The sequence below is a fragment of the Haliotis cracherodii genome, unplaced genomic scaffold, assembly GCF_022045235.1.
Source record: "Haliotis cracherodii isolate W230 unplaced genomic scaffold, xgHalCrac1.p SCAF_12, whole genome shotgun sequence".
In the NCBI taxonomy this organism is placed as follows: Eukaryota; Metazoa; Mollusca; class Gastropoda; order Lepetellida; family Haliotidae; genus Haliotis; species Haliotis cracherodii.
In genome coordinates this window covers 30,153,136-30,172,506 of record NW_027266267.1, presented here as the reverse complement: position 1 = coordinate 30,172,506, position 19,371 = coordinate 30,153,136, and the positions used below count along the sequence as shown (strand labels likewise).

The 19,371-nt window shown below is 39.3% G+C and overlaps 1 protein-coding gene across 1 annotated transcript; it reads left to right on the top strand.

The window, feature by feature from the left end:
* Positions 1 to 6,473: 6,473 nt before the first annotated feature.
* Positions 6,474 to 17,337, top strand: LOC139458345 (uncharacterized). The gene is made up of 6 exons (XM_071239734.1): positions 6,474 to 6,809; positions 7,507 to 7,737; positions 10,355 to 10,584; positions 10,838 to 10,989; positions 13,607 to 13,723; positions 17,063 to 17,337. Exons 1-6 carry the CDS (start codon positions 6,503 to 6,505, stop codon positions 17,289 to 17,291), a joined length of 1,266 nt encoding a protein of 421 aa, XP_071095835.1. The 5' UTR covers positions 6,474 to 6,502; the 3' UTR covers positions 17,292 to 17,337.
* The last annotated feature ends 2,034 nt before the right edge of the window (positions 17,338 to 19,371 follow it).

Genomic DNA, 19,371 nt, shown 5'->3' with positions numbered 1-19,371 from the left:
AAATCATTCGGAAACTTCATTGAAGTGTGCCTGACTTCTGATTTTGTGGCCAAAAACATCCCAAATTTTAACAATAACATTCCCTACAATACTGTGAGTCGATCACAGTTGTCTTTTCTTACTCCGATGGTGACCTTGCCCTTTGTTCGAAGTTGTCGAGATGCAAGCAGACTGTTGATTTCCACGTCTTCAGTACAGTGTCTTACAGGTAACGTGAACTTCGTTGGCGAGCGGCAAGCAGTCTCATCTCCCTCTTCCAAAAGGATACAGACAGGATATAAATTCAGCTAATAGATCAAGGAAACCGAGTCCATAGTGACCGACTATTGGTCCGAGATTCAAAGCGTGGCACTTATTAACTGTAAGTTTCCTTACAGTTGTCCTGGACTAACATCAATGCGTTTCTATCGTCACTGATGACCCACACATTGGATCTACCACAATTCCTGATGGTGGCCTCGAAGATTTTTACTTTTCTCCTGATTCCAACCCCTCTTTGTCATTGATCTTTCTGATGACCCCTTGTATGGTCATTCTATAATTAAATCTGTGATTTACCGATTGAGAATCGGAGGCCAATTAAACAATCATTTTCACAGAATCAACTTCATAAATTAAATTACATACAACGCGGAACACTGGAGGAAAGTTTCCAAAGACAATGAACCACAAAAGGTTAATGAACAATTACCGAAAGGAAAAACGGTTGCAAATAATGCTGAATGAAACAAGGAAAGATATATCCTGGATAGAACTTTGAAATTGCGTTCCTCAGGGCAATCAATGTTAAAACGCCAAAAATCAATTCAAATGAAAAGAGAAAATACTAAATCACATTCCTGATTCTGAAACCAAAGTTATAGGTTTGGATAGAAAGGAAAAAAAGTTGGACAAGAATAATAAGTTCATAAAACAAAATAAACTGTTCAAATCTAATGAAGAAACAGTTTTACTGGCAATTAAATGCAAACAAGTGATGACAAAAGAACCACCATGGATTCCAGTGAAAGATTTTGGAAACAGTTGTGGTTTATATCCGGCAACTGAAACCTCGAGTGAGTGAGTTGGGTTTAACTCCGCTTTTAACAGTACTCCAGTTATGTCGATATCACGGTGGGTCAGCTGAATGTGAGAGGAAAGCCCGAAGTGATGCAGGTCTTAGACGTTTTCGGTGAAACCTTCGTACACGGGTATGGTGCTGAACCACAATCGGGGCGAACCGGGATTCGAACCCACAATCACAGGTTTCTGGCGTGTCGAAGTGACGCAACTCAGCACAGCGAATTGTGGCACCTTAGACGACTGGGCCACCCATCTATGAAGTCGGAAATAAGCGTTGTGAACAGTCGGGTGTCGCAGTTTCTGCCAGCAAGCTGTGTATTTTATCTGCATATTGATATTTGAGTGTGACTCAGACTTTTTATGTCACACGAGGTATGTACATTATCTTTTAATGTAAGGATTCTATGATGAATCATAAATTGCATGTATCACTTGTTCATTAATAAAATGCAGACTGCTTTTAATAATTCTTTCTATGAATTATTTGATGGGACTAAAATAGCAGAAAATGTTAATTACTTACTTATGCTAATAGCACAACTAGGCCAGAGCTAAAAGCAATGATCATAATCCTGTAACCATTTAGCGATGTACAAATAACATAGGTAACTCCCTCGTACGCACATAGGTCTGAGCACAATGCATTTGTAAAAAAGCTTCAGCAAATAGATCTAAATTACGAGCAATTCCTAAATTGTACATATATCTATATATTTTATCATTTAACTAAAGCATGTATCCATGACATCAGCATGTGACATTAAAACATGTATGTATCCCAATGACATAAGTGTGCAAATTAGATATGCAAATAAGATAACCGGAAGTTGGACTTTTTTTTGCCGGTGGACGTGAGTATGCGTAGTTGTTTACATTTGACACAGACAGTGGGTTTAACGAGGTTTATACGTAATTAAGATATTATGTTACGGCAGGGCAGTTTAATGACGCATGTTCAAAAATAGGAGTAACTGAAGAAATATGTCACTTTAGATTATGTAAGCTTTGTTCATAGGTATCTTCAGACTGATTTCATTATTGCTTTTTGTAATTGTTTGTTTTATCTCTCAACTCATGGGACATTTGTATATCACTCAGTATACATAATTATTGTTTAATACCACACACTATTGTGACAACTGCTTCTTTTATGGAAACTGTAAATGTTCGGTATGACTTTGTACTTTATGTGAAAGTTAAACATAAGTGAGATTTCTTATTTTAAATGTTAATTGATGACTTCGAGGTATCCCCAAATAGTGAGTGAGTATGGTTTTACGCCGCTTTCAGCAATATTCCATCAATATGACGGCAGGTGACACCGAAAAATGGGCTTCACACATTGTGCCAATGTGGGGAATCTAACCTTGGTCTTCGGCGTGACGAGCCAACGCTTTAACCACTAGGCTACCCCACCGCCCCTATCCCCAAATAAAGGAGCTGGCCATAGTCACTTTGTTTGGTTTCTTTGAAGGTGGTGCCCGATCACGAGCTGATATAATGACGGTTTGAAAGCAAAAGAATTCTAGATGACCTGGTACACCCCTTCAAATTACCGAGAGGAGCTGTGAACTCACAGTCATCTTCTTCCAGTCACGGCGTGTCAGCCTAATGTGTGAGGAAAGTCGAAAGTGATCCAGGTCTCAGACGTTTACCACTTCGGTGAAACCCACGTACACGTGTATGATGCTGACAAACCTAGAAACATAATCGGGGCGAACCGGGATTCGAACCCACAATCATAGGTTTCGGAGATGCAAATAAGATCCCACAACGAAACAATATTCCTCAATGCAAGTTTTCAGTGCAATAATATATACTTCTATATACAGCTTTACCACACTAGGAGACAGATTATCGTAAGCCGTCACGTGATTGGAGTTTCAGTTACGTTCTTGGGGAACAAAAGCACCTATGAACATATTGTTTCAGCTGGCCACATGGGGGAAAACGATACAATAAATGGACATTTTGCCGATACAGATTTTAGCATGCCTGTATATAGCAGTATTCTAAAATCTCTTCTGGAATACATGTACATGTATGCCTTGGAATATCGCATATTAAATGACATGGTAATTGGTCTTTAACCCGCAGCAGAGGGCACATTAATTACATTTATAAGGAACAGTAAATGATTTTCTGAGAGTCCTGAAACACTAATCAACTTATCTCGAGCAGAGAGAACGAACAATGAACAAGCACATAATTTTTAGATTAGGACATACTTGTTCCTTTAGAACACTGTCCAATCTGCATTAGATAGCATGTAAATATAAATTGTTTCCAAATGGCTTGCTTCTTGACTTTGTGTGCTGGCGTTTAGGTGCCTTACTCTGGCAGTGTTGGTTTGAATCCCGAACAGCACTCAACCCTAACCTACTAAAAAAGTGTTATCCCAGATGTAACATTTGTAACATTTGACCAATCTCTAAATGGCACTGTGTGTTCAAAATTATTATGGTATATCAAGTCAACTCAAACCAAAACCTAAATCAAAATTCTAAAGTCGCCTGGAAACAGTTTCCAAGTAACGAAATAGAGAGACTTTCAAAGGGGAGGGTGCCTAATCACTTATCGTAAATATGAACATATTCTTGAGCTAATATACTCAACAACAAAAGTTCCCGTGACACCAATAAAACACTGGTTGGTGATAATTACATCGATTATGTCAGGAATTACAGGAATCATTTTATGTACTTAACCTCTCGGACAGAGCCTTTAATAATGTCAGTTGGCAAAGCTGCTAGGAATGCTTTGGCCTCAGCAGTGAAGATTAAACTATTGTCTGGGATTCCTACGAAGACAGTTCTGCATCCAATGATGGTGGCACTTGCAATTTTGCAACCATCATTGGATCCGTCTGTAAAAATAGAGAATTGTATTTTGTTCGTGAATTGTTATATGATGTTGATAGTGAGTGAGTGAGTTAATATTTAACGTATATATCGGCAACATTTCAGCCATATCGCTTAACATAAGTTTTACATTTTTAATGCATATATTTAGACGAAATAAAAACCTGTCATCAATGGACAGTAAAATAACTAGAATATCACAGATTAATATTTTAAACTGGTATACAACCATAAAAAACATACCACTATATGGAACAATACAATATAATAACGGGCTATAGATCGCCAGCAACTGAAGGTAGATCACCTAACTAAGGACCATGGGGACTTGCAGTACTGACGCTTCCTGCATGGACCCCAGCAGGATTTACATCATCCCAAAATAAAAGAACGCCTATTCTACGATTAAAACCGTGGCAGTAATAAATATACTGTGGTCTTATACGTGGTCTTACGAACCATCTCCGGGGGACAATTCTATTACACTGCTTCAACCCCCTTCGAGGGTACAGCTACTAACAACCTTAGTTATCCAATTTATTCTACCAATATTGAAAGAAAACTTATTAAAAACAAAACACATGTATCAAAATTTATACTCAACAACAAAAGTTCCTGTGACACCAATATTTTAGAGTATTTTTCAAACAAGTAAAGTTTGGTTTTCAATATTGTAGTACATATATGGAATCAAGTCACAAAAACGCAACTGCTACAGAAAAACATGCATTCCATGCAGAAGTTGACTTTTATGCAAGCCCCATACATTTCACTACCCAATGCAAGAATGGGTACAAACACATGTGCGGTAACGGGATTACATATGCATTGTTTAGCATCGTGCTGACAAGAACCGCTCAGAAAAACAACAAAATTACGCAATTATTCAACATTACGAAATGCCACGCCTGTCCGAAAATAAGCGTCTGCGAGCCATTGGTATGCTTGAAGAAGGATCGAGTCAATGTGATGTTGCAAGACAATTCAACGTCCACAGAAACACCATTTGGTGTTTATGGCAACGTTGGCAATAGACTAATGCAGTCTGAGACCATCCTCGGAGTGGCAGGCCACGCGTAACCAATAATCGACAAAACAACTGGATTCGAACAACACACCTACGAAATCGATTTTCCAGCCAGCAAAAGTGACTGCAAGAAGCATCCCTGGCCTTCGACGAATATCTTCACAAACCGTACGTCGTCGCCTCAGATGTGCAGGGATTGTCGCCAGAAGACCAGCCAGACGTCCCATTTTGACAGGAAACCACCGTCAAGCACGTCTACAGTGGTGCAGACAGCGTCTACGCTGGACGGCCATGCAGTGGGGACAAGTTCTATTCACTGACGAGTCTCGTTTTCAGCTCAGCCACAGCGATGGACGGATTCGAGTCTACCGACGTCGAGGTGAACGTTACGTCAATCAGTGTCACGGAAGAAGATCGTTTCGGGGGCGGCAGCCTTATGTTATGAAGTGGAATTACAGCAAGACAGAGGACACGTTTGATAGTGGTAGAGGGAAATTTCAATAGACAGCGTTACCGCGACGAGATCGTCGGCACTGTTGTTCTACCGTTTTTGCGTCGTCATGGCCCTGGCATTACCTTTCAACATGACAACATCCGGCCTCATATTGCTTGACTTGTTCAAGATTCTCTTCAACAAAACAATGTGAATGTCATCCCCTTGCCGGCTCGCTCCCCTGAGCTTTCACCAATCAAGCACATATGGGATGAGATGGATCGGCGCCTTCGACGTCAACCACGTGTTCCACAGACACTCCAGGATCTACGAAACATGCTCCAGCAGATATTGACAGATATCCCACAGGACTTTGTGCGACGCCTGGTCCATTCCATGAAACGAAGATGTGTTGCTTGTATCGCAACCAGAGGTGGACACACCATATTGATTTGTAAATTGACATTTTGGCATGTTCATGGTTTTTTTTTTATGAAATCACTCATTTTCTGAAGTCAGTATGGCAAATTAAACCATTGTAACACTTACAGGAGTCTTTTATCTGTTGTAAACCGAAATTGTTTCAGATTTGGTAAAACACATAACGTTACATTAAATCTTATTCAATGTCACAGGATTTTTTGTTGTTCAGTATAGATGAAAACGGAACTCTATGGACACATAATCGTATTGCTGAAAAAGTGTGATTATGAGTATGTGACTAACCAAGGATATGTCAAAAGTATTGAGAATCCTAGTAGAAAGTATTTTGGTTATGACGTTCATTGGCATTGTGCCCAGCCACCATAACCTATTTAAACATGACTTATCATAGACATAAACTGCCATCTGTTGAGTTCAGCCTTGTCCAGGTCACATGGCAATCGAACATCATACATCAATTGAGATTGTTGTTGTTGTTTGCGTACGACATAATTGATAAAATATAAGACCTCCAGTGTATAATATAATTACACTAATTATTGTTTTGCGAGTGATCGTCACAACCCTTTTTCTCAAGTTGACAGATTGCACAGGTGTACGACAAGCCCATAAAGATAAAGGTCTGGATATAAGTACTTCTACATTTGGAACACTGTCCAAGCAGCATTAGATAGTATGTTGTATCCTTGCCTGGTTCTGTTGCCCTTGCTCGTGTTGTCGGTGCGATGTGCGTTACTGACAAACTTGGGGCGTTTCCATGCAGCTCACGCAGGCTTTATACAAGTAGAAGAGGATACGCATGCTGTCAATGTTCTTGACCGCTACAACCTGTTCATAGCTGCCTTTAACCCATTTCCTTTCACAACAGACCACGTGTACGAGGTAGCTGCAATTGGACGCAAGTTAGCAAACATCAATCGCACGCATATTCTTGATGTTTCACACAGAATCACCTGGCCAAACGAAATCAGTCAGGTTCCAGGTAGGTATTGCATCAGTGGTGACAGAACATACATAAGCCTATCTAAGACACTTATGGTCGAATGTGTACGTCCTTGGTATTCATGAGCGGTAGGGAGTGGTCTGCTATCTTACATGTACTGGCCTCATGTGCTTGAGTCAGGGAACACATAGTGGCTATGAAGGTATTCGCTAACTGGTTTCATGGTAATCATCGTTTTGAAACTCGGAAATTTTACACTGAAAAGACCATCAGGGCATCATGACATTTGTAAGAGCCAACTAAATTCGTGTGGTCAGGTACTGTGACTGGGTCCATTGTGTGTCATCGTACCGGCTGCGTAGACCGCTAATGATGTATTTGAATGTTGTTGACTCTTATGGCAAGTATATTTACACGTTATCTCATTGACATTGTCCTTGCAATGACAATGTTATTACCAGCATATAGATAACCATAAATACTCATTATAGAGTGTTGTTATGAAAAGGATAAGGTCAAGATTAGTAAAGGACAAATGCTACAATTCAAGTTATAATACTTATGGTTGTCTTTGCTTACATTTTAAACTGTCCATTGTGTTCGCGACTAATCCTTACCGTCAAACACATGGTTGCAGCAGTACAGCTGACGAGTGACATATGAAATTCAATATTATTTTTTAGTTCCCTGAAAATGACGGTGATCTGAATGTCATATCATGAACATGTCCGTTCAGATGCAGTGTTCCACAAGGAGCTTGTAGCCGCAGCAGGAGGTTTCCTGGTACCCCTCAAGACTCATGGAACTATTGGATTGTTTGATCTGTCTGTGTCTCCTCCTCGTGGTCCTTACACCATCACTAACAATGCTGACAGCGCCTGGTTCTACCACAGAGTAGACTGGAAAGACATGAACGGGGACGGGCGAATTGATGCGGTGTCATGCAGAGCCAAGAAGCCGTTAATTGGTGAGTTATGACACTACACAAACAAGCACAATAGGAAAATAAAATTAACAGTCATTTTAGACACACGATAAGAAGAGGAACTTCTGCCATACTGTACATTCGATACTACCAACAAAAGATAAGTGAACTCATGAAATGATCGTGAAAGTGTAATGACAATAAGTGTGGATGGGCATGTGGATCAATATCTGATGTGTCCACCATGTAGATAGGTGGATGCACGGCACCTTGATGACATACTGTTGATTATTGCTGGCCTCACACTATGACAATAGTTAAAGGAGATATACTCTTACGTAATAGTGAGCAATATATGTGAATGGCTAGAGAAGCTGTAGCAGCGAGACCATATTATACAATCAACTATCTGCTGTGAACTAGAACACGAGGTGAGCATACCGAGCGAATGAATTCGACCTTATTGTATTGCAGGCTGAATGTCTTGTTATTGGTTTTCCGCTGTGTAAGGGGACAGCCTTTTACATGGTTGTATACCAGTTTAAAATATCAATCTGTGATACTCTAGTTATTTTACTGTCCATCGATGACAGGTTTTTATTTCGTCTAAATATATGCATTGAAAATGTAAAACTTATGTAAAACGATATGGTTGAAATGTTGCCGTTATATACGTTAAATATTAACTCACTCACTCACTATCAACATCATATAACAATTTACGAACAAAATACAATTCTTTATTTTTACAGACGGGTCCAATGATGTTGGCAAAATTGCAAGTGCCACCATCATTGGATGCAGAACTGTCTTCGTAAGAATCCCAGATAATAATTAAATCTTCACTGCTGAGGCCAAAGCATTCCTAGCAGCCTTGCCAACTGACATTATTAAAGGCTCTGTTCAGGAGGTTAAAGTACCGTAAAATGATTCCTGTAATTCCTGACATAATCGATGTAACTATCACCAACCAGTGTTTTAAGCCAACTCATTGCTGAGAATTTTTAATATTAGCTAGTATTGTGCACAACCACCAGTAGCTAGCTACAGTGATGAACTGAATCATGGGGGTCTCGTGCAGGAAGCTGAGGTACCGTATGTCCCCATCATCCCAAGCGTGGTGGCCTAGCTTTGGTTACGCGGGGCCTATTGCCCGCGTTTTATTGTTATGTGAATGTTATGTTTGACAAAATTTGTTTTTAAATATAACTCACACTCATGACTCAACTTGGTCTCGTCGCTATATGGCTGAAATAATGCCTGATGCGACGTTAAAGTTTAACTCATCCCACTCTCTGAACAAAATATGATCATGAGTCTGTGACAATACATGTAAATACCAATACAGTAAAAACCTTAAAAACCCATCAGTAGAGCATCTACATCCTGGAATATAAACAACGGTAAGTTATACATTATGAAAAATATTGAAAATTTGTTTGGAAATATTGATCCAAAGGAAATGGTCAGGTATGCATATACCTATAAACCACCATAACGTATTAGTATTGCCTTACAGGACAGCAGGGTAGCCGGGTGGTTAAATTGTTTGCTGAAGACCCGGGTTCGGGTCCCCACATGGGTATAATGTCTGACGCCCGATTGTGGTGTATCTGCCTTGATATTTGTGGAAAGTGGCTAAACGTGGCGTAAAATCATACATACTCAATCACTCTTTGTTGCTTTACGCCTGTGTTCAATAAAAAGGTTCTAGTCAATATATAGGTCGTTGTTGTTTCTTTGATACCATCAAGTTGTTTCTTTTATAAGATAAGTTTGTTCAAGTAGTTATGATCGGCATTCACCTCCTTCAGAATATTTGTACTATATCGGACTTAAGCATAATAGGTATTTATCTTTCAAATTAATGATTTAGCTTTTTTACATAAAGAAAATAAGATATCAGAACGTGTTTTCAAATTGTCAGTAAAATACAAACAAAAGAGAGAACAGTTTGCGAATTAGAAAGACAATTCGTTGTTGTTTCGTGTCACACATTATGATCAAAGATCACGAAATACAAGATGCTCACTAAAATGGGTTCATTTTTTTAAAACATGTTATTTACCCAACTCGAATAGATTCTGGTTAAGATTAGTCATTGCTCATGGTCACGCGTAAGATGCTGTCAGTTTTGAATTTAATGCATCTAAGATACGACGGACTGAAATACGTCGACACTTTATATGGATAAATCAACGGGTTCTCAAAATGAAACTTTACCTTTTGTATACGCTTTCTCAGCTGTTTGACCCACAACTCTGTGGCGGACAGGCAGATGAAGATACTGAGTTATCTTGGCCTCGTTGAAAGAAATGAAGTCTTCTATAGCCACGTGCCATCTGAAGCACATGTACCACGTGTGGTATCTCCTTAGGTTAGTGACTTTGTTCGAAATGTGCTTCTGTTCACCCAGCAGTGAGTGGCTACCCGGTAGGATGAGACAGTGATGTGGATGTTAACCTACCGGGGTAATAAAAGTGTAGCGCTATAAGCATCCACTTGGTGAATGGAATCTGGCGCATTATAAATGCACTTGACCAGGAAGTCATGACGTCACAAATCTATCAAATGGCATTCCAAGCGTGATGTATTTTACTATGGAAAGGGGATATTTAATTGAGTTCTTGCTTCATGTCTGATACGATTACAATTGTAGGTGGGGCGCAAGGAGAATTGGTGTGGTTCGAGCATCCAGCAAGTGGTGCACTGCAGCACCCCTGGACCATGCATGTCATAGACCACGGCCCCGATGTTTATTTTGATTTTCTCACTCTTCATACACCACAAGGAACGTTTGATTGCATTGTGACTGCCGGCTTCTTCTCCAAGAGTCTCAATATCTACTGGACAACAGATCAAAGTGGGAAATGGGATGATACGTCCAAGGTGACTGTAATCCCAAAGTTGCGAAAACAACTGATGAAATTATAATTCTTAAACAAGAAATAGAAATATTAACGTTCATGTTCATTTATTGTTGGAATGTGTTTAAATTATGTTTAGGGTCTGACCGCGTTCTTCCCTCAGAGTTATGTTGTCTCTAAACCACGGAACTCTAATATAAATAAGAAACATTTACAAACTAGTCGACTTGCTTCATACTTTTCAGCAAGTCAATCGACTGTGATCCGTGTTTCAGATCAAGTCACGAGTAATAGACCACTCATTCGGGGCTGTGTTTGATGTTCAAGCTGTGGACCTAAACGGCGATGGTGGCCTAGACCTTCTTGTCACTGGAAATGATGCGCACACCGCCTATGTATACAGCTATGAGATCCCAGCAGATTTCAGGTACTAGATCGAAGCTTTTGATATCAATCACTGGATTGTCTGGTCCAGTCTCGATTATTTGCAGACAGCCATCATATAGCGCTGAGTGCGGCGTTAAACAACAAACAAACAAATAAAACAAAGAGGATGGCTTGTGACAAATAGGATGGCGAACTGGTCCTGCTTTTGTGTGATGGTCAGTGTGATCCCACAAATGACCTACAACTGGTAAGCCTGGTGATCGTGCTGACCAATGCAAGACACGACACTCATGTTATTGGCTTGCGATAAATCTCTTACAAGACATGCTTGTATTGGACCTTGCAATATGTTGCTGAAACAGGGTCCAGGTCTTTTGCAAGAATGGTAGTACAACAGGAAGGAGAAGTTGGTCAATGTGACGCTTTCCAGTCATACATCCTTCCAACATCACGAGATCTGTCTTGACTTGATCACATGTCGCACCAAACCATAATGCCGCCACCGCTAAACAGTCGGTGGTAGACTCGAACTCTTCAAGATGGCAGTGTGGATGTTAACCTTCTAGCGCCTCACGCGCAGCTTGGGTTGCATGGTCCCTCATGGAGCTGGAACACTCATTTATTGATAACTGGGGTAATAGTTCGCTTTGAGCATCCTATCCAGCATGGACATTTCATAAGCGAGGTGCGCCATGTTTTTCCTCTAAATCTTGTCAATCACATTAATGTCAAAAGCGACAAAGAAATCCAATGATATAAATGATTGGATTGGATTTATCAAACAGGACAATTTCAGGTTTGTTGGCTTGGATAGGTTTGAGGCTGAATTTTGTATTTATCATTTTCCATCGCGCCCTCAACATATTCAGGTTCGTATGTGGGATAGACCTCTGAGTCAAAACTTCAAGCATGGCGAAGATGGCAGTAATAGGATTAAGCCATGCCATCATATTGCTAAAGGTACTGTGTTTGTGCCAAGGCTGGGCATCCACTGACAATGGGCTGGATAGTCTGATTAGAAGCATAGCATAATCTACATTTCATATTTACATTTCGATGCAAAATCATACATTGATGGTTTCGACTGGGAAGTGAATGAACCTGAGCAGTGAACAGAAAGCCTTCTGTTACACTTTTCTGGCCTTATGACTTCATCCAAGCGGGCTCTGCTGGGTTGCTCAACACCGCACATAAACTCGATGCTGTCATCAAACTTCTAATGCTAAAAGGGAAATTTAGAACGAAACTTATCTGATGGAGATTCATAAAGAGAGACAGCAGCACAAAATTTTGTTAGTCCTTTTTCTGACCTGTTGTGATATTCCTTTGACGTATTCAAATGGCCCTCGAAGGCTGACTATTGATAGGTAACAACTCTTATACCCTAATAAAAGGACTGATGTTTTAATCTTAAATTTTTACCATGGCTTTCAGTTTGTCCTACGTTAACTTTGTCTTTTTCCTGGAAACTTCAGTAGCCCACAGAAGACTAGTTCGGAGGGTAGACACATGGTTTAGTAAACTGCAAACAACAAAAGAAAGCCATCCAAGTATTTAATCTTGATCAAGTTTTTGAGACACTGATGGAATCTCTCCAATACACCTTGAAACTCCTGGTGATGAGCCCTCGATTTGGCCTGTCTTATTTCCAGCTCATACGTGACCTGCTGAAACAACATGAAATTCGACCCTTGTTCAGACTGCGCTACTTTGCGTAAGTCAACAATCGTGAAACACATCATCAAAACCATGACAATATCTGTTTTCCTCAGTGGAACAGTTGAACAGTACATGATTATCATCAAATACTGATTACCAGACTTTCAGACAAGGGACTACACAATTAACAAACGCTGGCATGGGCCTCAAAGGAGCAGGGGGCATTTTCTGATTAGGTGTCCCTACCACCTGACATGCATAACAAGTCGACAAAACTGTGACAAACTAGGCCAGAAGACACGAGCTAATTGTTTATCACATGTTATGTTAAAACTCACATTAGCAGCCAGGGGAGTATCATTGGTCAAATATATCACCTGTTTATAATAACTTTGTGGAATGACAATCGGTTGAAAAAACAGCTGAAACGGCTGAAACTTCTGGAGCTCATTTTTGTCTCTACTTCCAAGATGACGGTGTGTTGATAAGAAACATTTATCAACACACCGTCATCTTAGTAGTAGTAGAAACAAAAATGGTACCTTGGCAGCCACATCGGAAGAAGGTGCTTGTCTAGCGAGTACTTGTATGTCATGGTCATCACCCTGCGAAGACATCAGCTGTTTTCACGAGAGTACAGGGTCATGTTCTATGAAAGTACCAGCTAGATCATTGGTGACATCATTCCAGTTTTAAATCTCCTTGGAGATCTTGTTCTCACAGGACTGGAAGGTAATATGACTGGACTCTTCTTCGTGAAGTCATACAGTACTCACTGTAGTTAATGTAATTAATGCTACAATTCAACCATGATGCTAATAACTTGAAACACGAAATTCTTAATGATGATATGTCGCACTACAATGAGACTCTGGAGAATGTGCATTATGTTTTTTTTTAAGTTGGGGTGGATTATTGAGTTTTGTAAGATTCACTATTACAGCTCATGCAGAATTGAATTATGAATTAATGTCTTTATGAAATTATTTCTTTGAAAGGACTGGGAAATTTCAACGTCATACTTTGGCCGGAGGTTTCAGCCCGAGGCTTAAAGGAATAGGTCATGGGGCCCCAGGATCAGCACAAACAGTCTTTCCCACAAGTCACACCAACGGGTAAGCGTTATCATCATTACACAAACCACGAGCGTCATATCAACTAAATGATTTTCAGTGGTAAGAAATGAAAATATGAATTCGTCACAATTTAAGCTATTTAGATGGTGCACATGAGTACAGTGTGTGAAGCACATTTTTTGTGTCTTCCGCCATGGTATAATACTGGGAGAGTGCTAAAAGCAGCACAAAACAAATATCACTAACTTAATCCCAACTAAATTGTAAATACCTGAAGTCTACAGATAATCGAGCTGTACATTGTTAATCTTCTAATATATATTATCCTTTCACTGTCAACTGCTTCTATTAAAACAACCCTAAAAGATAGTGTTTAATGGCTAGTTATCAGCAATGGATTTATTCACAGAAACTCTGTGTTATGTTACATTCTACCACTGAATAGAGGTTTCAAATCACAATAAACACCTCTGATTGCAACAGCTAATTTGACGGGATCAACGCGGGAGCTAATATTTATGGAGAGTACTCCTTTCTCAATTAATGTAGGTAGGCATTTGAAATAACGATCTGTTCACTTAAAGGTTAAAAATGCAGTACCTGCAATTTCCAAACGATGTGTGACAAAATATTTGGGGCAGAAAACATTTTTGGGACAATAAAGAAATTTCTCCCACTGTGACGTCATATATGTGCAAATCTCCGGGGTTGACCACTTCATGTGGGTTAATGATGAGTCTATGTTACACACTTTCAATAAATATCATGTGCATACCCCCAATGAAACATTTGAAACTCAGTTTACCGTGGTTATATTTCATGTGTCGAATGAAATATCATGTTTCTCTCATCGGGGGACGGGGGCAAAGGAGATATTTTCACGGAGGGCGTAACCACGAGTGAAAATATCTCCTTTTCCCCCGTCACAAGATAAGAGAAACATGATATATCACGAGACATATGGAATATCCTATTTATTATATACCGGAAATGTTATTATTTCATTACAAATCTCCTAACTCATATAATCTTTACATTGCCGCTTGTATAAAACAAAAAAATTTCACTGTCAAATGCCGCTCTTAAAACAAACCTAAACAAAGCGTCCAATCAGGCGATCATGAAATCAATATTATCTCCAATTAATTAGTCTTAGTTACTACAATACTAGACATGCGACGTGACACAGTAATACATTGTGAACAAATTTCGGAATTGAGAAATGTAGACACCTTAGGACGAAGCAGATAGTATATTGCTCGACTAAGTGAAATTGTTATAAAAACATATCGCCTTCACAGCTTGGTTAAGAGGCTGCGATCGATAAGCTGATGTTCTCAGAAGTAGAAAACACTACACACAGTAGATTGGCTTTTAAACTTATCGATACCAGTATAAATGAGTTTGGGTACACTTTTCTACGTAGAGGTACTATTCTACGGGGTACCAAAATATATGTTACAACGGCACCAAAGTCCGCGAACCTAAGCATTTTTGTGCATGGCCGATACGTAACAGCGGTAGAAAAATGAAAAATATCATATCTAAATCAGAATGAGATCTTTATTATTATCAAAGTAATTTCAATCTGAAATATCTAATGTTTTTGTGGGTTTTTTGTAAATCTCGCCTCTTGCCTTTTTACCCCCTGAGTCGGTCGGGTAGCCTTGTGGTTAAAGCATTCGTTCGTCACGCCCAAGACACGGGTTCGATTCCCAACATGGTGTGCCCGGCCGTGGTATTGCTGGAATATTGCTAATGGCGGCGTAAAACCGTATTCACTCTTTCACTTTACCCCCGTGACCTGACTGACCTACGTGGTGGCACCTAAGTCAGCTCAGTCATTCCTAAATCTGCCAGTAATATCGAGACTCTTGTAAGAAGGCCGTCGGCCAACGGTAGAATATCAATATTCTGTTTTAAATTATATAGTGAACGTGAGGTTATTCAGCAAACATGGTCGTGGAGTCCTAAATATGGTTGCATGGAGCACAACAAAAATGGCCAAGGTGTTCTGTTCAATAGCCGCTTCACTTAGAACGACATTCAATTGAGATTACCCGTTTGATCCTTATGTATTTACAAAACCGATAGGTCCTGTTTATGCATTTATTGTATTAAGTAAGGATAAATAACATGGATGAACAAATTTCATTATTAGGAGCGACGTTTCGGTGTAGTTTCTGACACCGTATTCAAGCAAGTGATCACTTATCCTTACTTAGTTCTCCAACTTCTAAATGCTTCTCAATTGTATTGTTCAGTTGCTTATGTAGTTTAATGTTAACTGAACACGGGAAATGTCGCATTCAGACTACAATTACACGGTGTTTATTACAAACTACTTATAACATTTACACCACCCGTGGATTACGTATCTCTGTGGCGGACATGCACATTTTGAAATTATTATTGATGAAAATGTAGTTATTTAGTTTGTAAACGTTGTCGAACAATTGTTGTAACGTTAGCAAAGTCATCTCGAGAGGTGGCATCCAAATGTGTACACATTCATTGTGAGATGTCATCCAAGAAGACGAGTTATTCGAAACCTAGCCCATGTCCTTGAGAGGGAGACGACTTCTTTCCAACGAGAAAGCAGCATACGATTATCACAATGCTTTTTCACTTTAGGTTGCACTGTGAGTTATGTAAATTTGAGGCGTGAAGGAAAAGTATATATTGTGTGAGTTTGTGTCGCAAATCGTTCACTATGTGTTACAATCGTGTTACATTGTTTGATATGACCCTCTAGCTTAAACAAACAAACAAACGATGGGTAGTATCCCTTGGGCAGCTGCTGGACAAGGAAGAAGTCCCTGTTTGTGACACCCAAACCGGATCTTAGTAATAAAATGCTTGTTACAGATTATTTAATTTTTCAAAATCAAATATGACGTTCCCAAAATTCAACAATGTATGCAATGTTGTAATTGTTGTAGGATAAACAGAAACGGCATAAACAGTATATGTATAGCTGCTAAGTATCACATATCAGCCAATAAAAAAACCTGTGTCAAGCACCGCTGCACCGCTGCGTCGGTACCACAGGCCACACACCGTAGTATATTTGTTTTGGAAACTGATTATTAAGCGTTGATTTCAACACTTTCATTTGAACACTTAAATACTTTCTACCAACATTATGAATTTTCCTCTCTCTCGGAAATTGACAAACAAATCCAGGAAAATAATATAAGGTTACTTGCCCTTTAAAGATGACAAGTAAAAGTAAACTAATATGTAATCCTGGAATTTTGCTGAGGCTAATACGAACATGATGATATATTACCATACGGACTTTAAACTTGACTAATGCGATTTTCAATAGCCATGGCTGAATATGTATTTGATGTATCGGGTTTTGTTTTTCTTTAGAAAGCCGGTGATTGTGTTATCAGGGGATGATGACGGAAGAGCATATGTCCTGAAACCATCATCAACGTCGCATGGTGACTGGACATATGACAAGGAAACATTCCTGGACGTTGGCCAAGGAACTGTTGGAGAAATAGCCATCAAGGATGTGGATGGAGATGGCTATGGGGAGGTATTTGTGCCTGCATATACTCAAGGTTATGTCTATGTATACACATTTAGAAAATAAATAGGACACAGAACCCCTCTGACATTGTCAGTGCCTGCTTTATAAACTTGTTAACTATTTTTTAGGTTATTAAAAGACGCTTCCATTATGACAGACAGCAGAGTTCCAGAGTACGTTGAACGAATATGAAAAAGAATTCAAATGGCACTGAAGTGCATTTGGATATTTCATCAGCAGGTTGAAATTATGTTTGAGGTATAGTATTTTATAACATATTTATGTATTTCCTTCAACCTAAAAGTCTTATATTTAAGAGTTTGCTGTGCTTATATTCAAAATACCCAAATACCAATTTTACAAACGAAAGTCGGCGTTGATGGCCTTGTATTGACTTTAATATAGCTGCCTTGAAAATCGGATTTGAACGTATCTAGTTTCAAGTTTCAGCTTCGCTTGTATCAGACGTAGTAGCTCACAGAACAAGACTACCTCAAGTGCTGTACAATGCAGGTCAATAATATAGTTAGTGGTTAGTTACAAAACAATATTTACTATTAGTATTATCTGTAATTGGATGTTGCTCCGCGGAATGGGAAATGTAATTTATTGGTATTATTAACATACAAGTGAATTATGTTCATCTCCATTCTACCATGAATTTTTGAAAGGTTTCAAATAACAATAATCACCTTTGTGTGAAACAGTTGATTTGACTATCTCATCAGTGCCTGAGCCAATATATATCGAAAAATATTGTTTTTAATCATTTGATCTCGTGACAGGTACAAAAATAGATCATGTTCATCCATGTGATTATTCATGTCAACTAACGACTTATTAGAATACTGTCAGAAATGCTAGAAAAATGCTTTTTGTCCATAACAAAAGAATAGACTATTGTTATTGAAATATCGAGTAAATACCGATCGACCTACCTGTGGTTTTTCAGTCACAAAGAGTCCTTTCGACAACGATGTCAGTCTAAAACGGACTTTAGAAATATGCGCACGTGACTCTGTTGTAATGATATTAATGTAGTCTTCATAAAATATCTAACCCACACACCAAAATCATATAGAGAAAATTCTAGATGTGCAGCTTCTAAAATAATAAAATGACAAACATACAACGAATGATTCCTGGACTGTACTAACTATTGGTCTCCATGAGATGGAATATCGATACACTGCGCGTGACGATGACAGAGCAGTTTTCAAGGGGAAATATTCCATCCCGTCTATGAGGTCACATTATCTCCGCACCATTCATAAATATCACAGTTGTGGCTATCGGCTGATGAACAAAAAACACCCATTGTACTATGAGGTAAAGGTAATAGTGCCGTTGTTTTGCACGCCGCAACCCGTGATCTGGGGCTTATTGGTGAATGAGAGCTATTTTCGAGGTGAAAAAGAAAACTTGTAATTTTTATAAGGAAATATTATAAGAGGTGTTGGAACATCAGCTATTGTCCATTTTAAACAACCTCAGTGTTATTGTCATGAGTGAGTAAGTTTGGTTTTACGCCGCTTTTAGCAATATTCCAGCAATATCACGCCAGGGACACCAGAAATGGGCTACACACATTGTATCCATGTCGGGAATCGAACCCGCGTCTTCGGCGCGACGAGCGAACGCTTTAACCACTAGGCTACCCGACCGCCCCAGTAATTGTCATGAATAACACCAGTTAATATAACGTCTGGGATTCAGATACTGTCGCGCCAACCATGAATAGCCTGAAGGCGACTATACAGGAAGGAATATATGACATTGTCAACTCATGTGTAAAATTCGGCTGAATTAGAAACAAGTATATACAAGTCACACGAGGGGCGTTCAATAAGTTTTGCAACTTCATTATAAGCACTTTTATTTTTCAATATAATCTCCATTCACCACTATACACTTCTTCCATTTGTCCTTCAAGCTTTTAATACCACTTTCATAGAACTCCGCAGAATGGCCCTCTAACCACGCCTCTGTGGCAGCCATTATGTCCTCGTCATCCTGGAAGCGTCTTCCACATAGGGCAGATTTTATTTGCCGGAACAGAAAATAGTCACTGGGCTGTAGGGTGGGTGATTTAACTGTTCGAATTCACATATGGCGGCCTGTGCAATTCTCGACTTGTGAACAG

Excerpts from the sequence above, each read along its gene's own strand:
- LOC139458345 (XM_071239734.1), top strand. The coding sequence starts at position 6,503 with ATGTTGTATCCTTGCCTGGTTCTGTTGCCCTTGCTCGTGTTGTCGGTG. Across the intron at positions 6,810-7,506 it reads CGAAATCAGTCAGGTTCCAG|ATGCAGTGTTCCACAAGGAG; the intron begins GTAGGTATTGCA and ends ATGTCCGTTCAG. Across the intron at positions 7,738-10,354 it reads AGCCAAGAAGCCGTTAATTG|GTGGGGCGCAAGGAGAATTG; the intron begins GTGAGTTATGAC and ends TTACAATTGTAG.